This window comes from Gavialis gangeticus, unplaced genomic scaffold (genome assembly GCF_001723915.1).
Source record: "Gavialis gangeticus isolate Ggan-Ray unplaced genomic scaffold, GavGan_comp1, whole genome shotgun sequence".
Lineage (NCBI taxonomy): Eukaryota > Metazoa > Chordata > Crocodylia > Gavialidae > Gavialis > Gavialis gangeticus.
Window position 1 is genome coordinate 180,103,790 of NW_017729024.1, and position 2,301 is coordinate 180,106,090.

Genomic DNA, 2,301 nt, shown 5'->3' on the forward strand with positions numbered 1-2,301 from the left:
CAGGGGGCGTTGTCTGCTCCCCCCTATCCCCCCCCCAAGCCCTTTCCCTCCCCCTCCCTTTTCACTGCAACAGGCTTACCAGCTTCATGCAGCTTTCCACACTGTTGGGCTGTGCTCCTTGCTGCCTGCACATTGTGCTGCAGTGCACAGGCATTTATGGGCCACATTATTGGCCACAACAGGCCAGTTTCCTGTATAGTCAATTTGCTTTATATCAGTGCTGATCTGATATCAGACTGGTGCATAAGTGCACCTCTACACAAGACACTGTATTATATATAGTGGCCCGTGAAATTTAACCTCCATCACTGCCGCCCTGTACCTGACTTGCCCGAGGTCTTCATTCACAGTGTGTACAAAAACCTCTCTTGACCAGAAAGTTGCTGAGGCACAGATTAAGAGAACTTGTGAACCAAACAGATATGTAATAAGCTTTAATGCCTGCTTGTGATAACAACTTACTGTGTGGTCTTTGGCAACTCCCTTAACCTCCCTGCTTACTACCAACCTATGTTACATAACCTTTAAGGTATAAAACCCATCCTATGTGGAGATGAAGAGATCAACTGCGATTTAAAACTGGTCTTGGACATTCAAACTGTCTGCGATCTCCAGGTTACATTCCATGCACATCTAAGGACCCTGGTTCTGAGCTGGGCAATTTAAGCAGTTTCACTTCATGCTGCTATTAATACAAATAAGACTTGTACCTTTAACACTTTCTTAATGCCGTTGATGGTCAAGGTGAGCAAGGAATGCACTTTTTGGTCATCGTTGATGTAGTCTGCATGTCTGATGCACATGTAGAGGATGTAAGCAGGAAGACAGGGAACTGTGGCAGAAACGGTCTGGGGCTTGAGATCTACAAATAAGGAAATAAGAATCCTCTTACAGCCTGACTTTGTTAGTGGAACAGAACAGGCAACACCGAGAAGAAGTGTCCGAATCAGCATATATTCCACACACATCTGGAGAAGTTCAGATATGAACTCTCCAGCTCAAGCTTATCTCAAGCTAGGTCTCTACTGCAATGGCAGGCTCAACCAGAGCGCAGGCAGAGGTACCCAAGCCAGTTCTAGTCTAGGTGGCTCAAGCACTAGGTAGCAGGGAAACTGTCTGCACAGGCTCTCAGACTGAGCAACCTGGAGAGATTGAGCAGCTTGCGTGCAAGCCCACACTACCACATCATCACTGCCATTGCCGCACCAGCTGGCTAGATGAAAGCTAGGGCAGGTCTTCCACACCTCCAACTGCAATGCAGACATAACCTTAGAAAAATACCAGAAAAGTCTTTGGAAATACTTGGGACAAGTTATACTACTGCTGCATAAACTCCAGGACCAGTGCTTTGTACATCTACTCTCTCTCAAAACAGTGAATCAAGATTATACCCTTTAAACTGTTCAGCATGAAAGCAGAGGTTGCCCGAATAACAACTTTACGTATAAATTGCTGTGTGCTTTTTGCTTACTTTTTAGAGTTGTTAGAATCACTCATAATCAGGGGGACCATAAGCGCTAGCTGGACACAAACCTAAGCACAGTGGAGGTGAGAAGGCCAGCCGCAGCTCCAACCAAAGCTTGCAGCATAAATAACAGGTCTGAGACTGCTCGTTGCAGAGACCTGAGACTACTACAGCAAACTGTTTTTATGTCACTCATCTGCAAAAAGCTGAAGATCTGTACTGCAATACTACCTGTTTGTATGTCAACCTATCCCAAGAAGACTGATTGTTATTGCCCAATTTAAGACATACAGCTTCATATTAGCACTCTCAGTACTTTGTCATCCTTGAGTAAGAATTATATCTAAGAATAAAAGAATGACAACCCATCAGGGCAAACTGATCCCTGGTGCAACTCCACTGAACTCAAATCAGTTTGCTGTCAAGGCATGACTTTTACTAACAGATTTAGGAAATGAGATAAATGCCACTGAATTGAAGGCACACTACTGAGAGGGAAGAGAGCACACAAAGGGGGTGTTTCTGTGGGCTGAATGGATAAGGAGGTTGCAGCTATGATCCAATTAAAAGTTCTTGCTATTTGCTTTCTCTCCTTTTCCTTCAGGGACCAATGCTGCAACGTTTGGAGCACCCCTGCAAGTGCTTTGAACACTCACAACTAGGGGATAGCTTCAAAATTAGAAATGGCTCAAGATTTGTGAACTAAGGGAAATAAATTTGCTAGACAACCAGGGAGTATGACTAATTATAAAGACCTCCAAGCTTGCTGGCAGTTTGAAGAGACTGCCCCAAGGTAGCACAGCCCTATCGATAAACCTGACTAAAGCCCCCCCCCC

General features: G+C 44.9%; 1 protein-coding gene across 1 annotated transcript in view; it reads right to left on the reverse strand.

The window, feature by feature from the left end:
* The window catches only part of MYO5B (myosin VB), a 98,547-nt gene that overhangs the window by 13,707 nt on the left and 82,539 nt on the right, over nt 1-2,301 (reverse strand). The window contains exon 14 of the mRNA XM_019518298.1: nt 711-862. Within this exon, the coding sequence (XP_019373843.1) occupies nt 711-862 (152 nt within the window). The remainder of the gene's footprint in view (nt 1-710; nt 863-2,301) is intronic.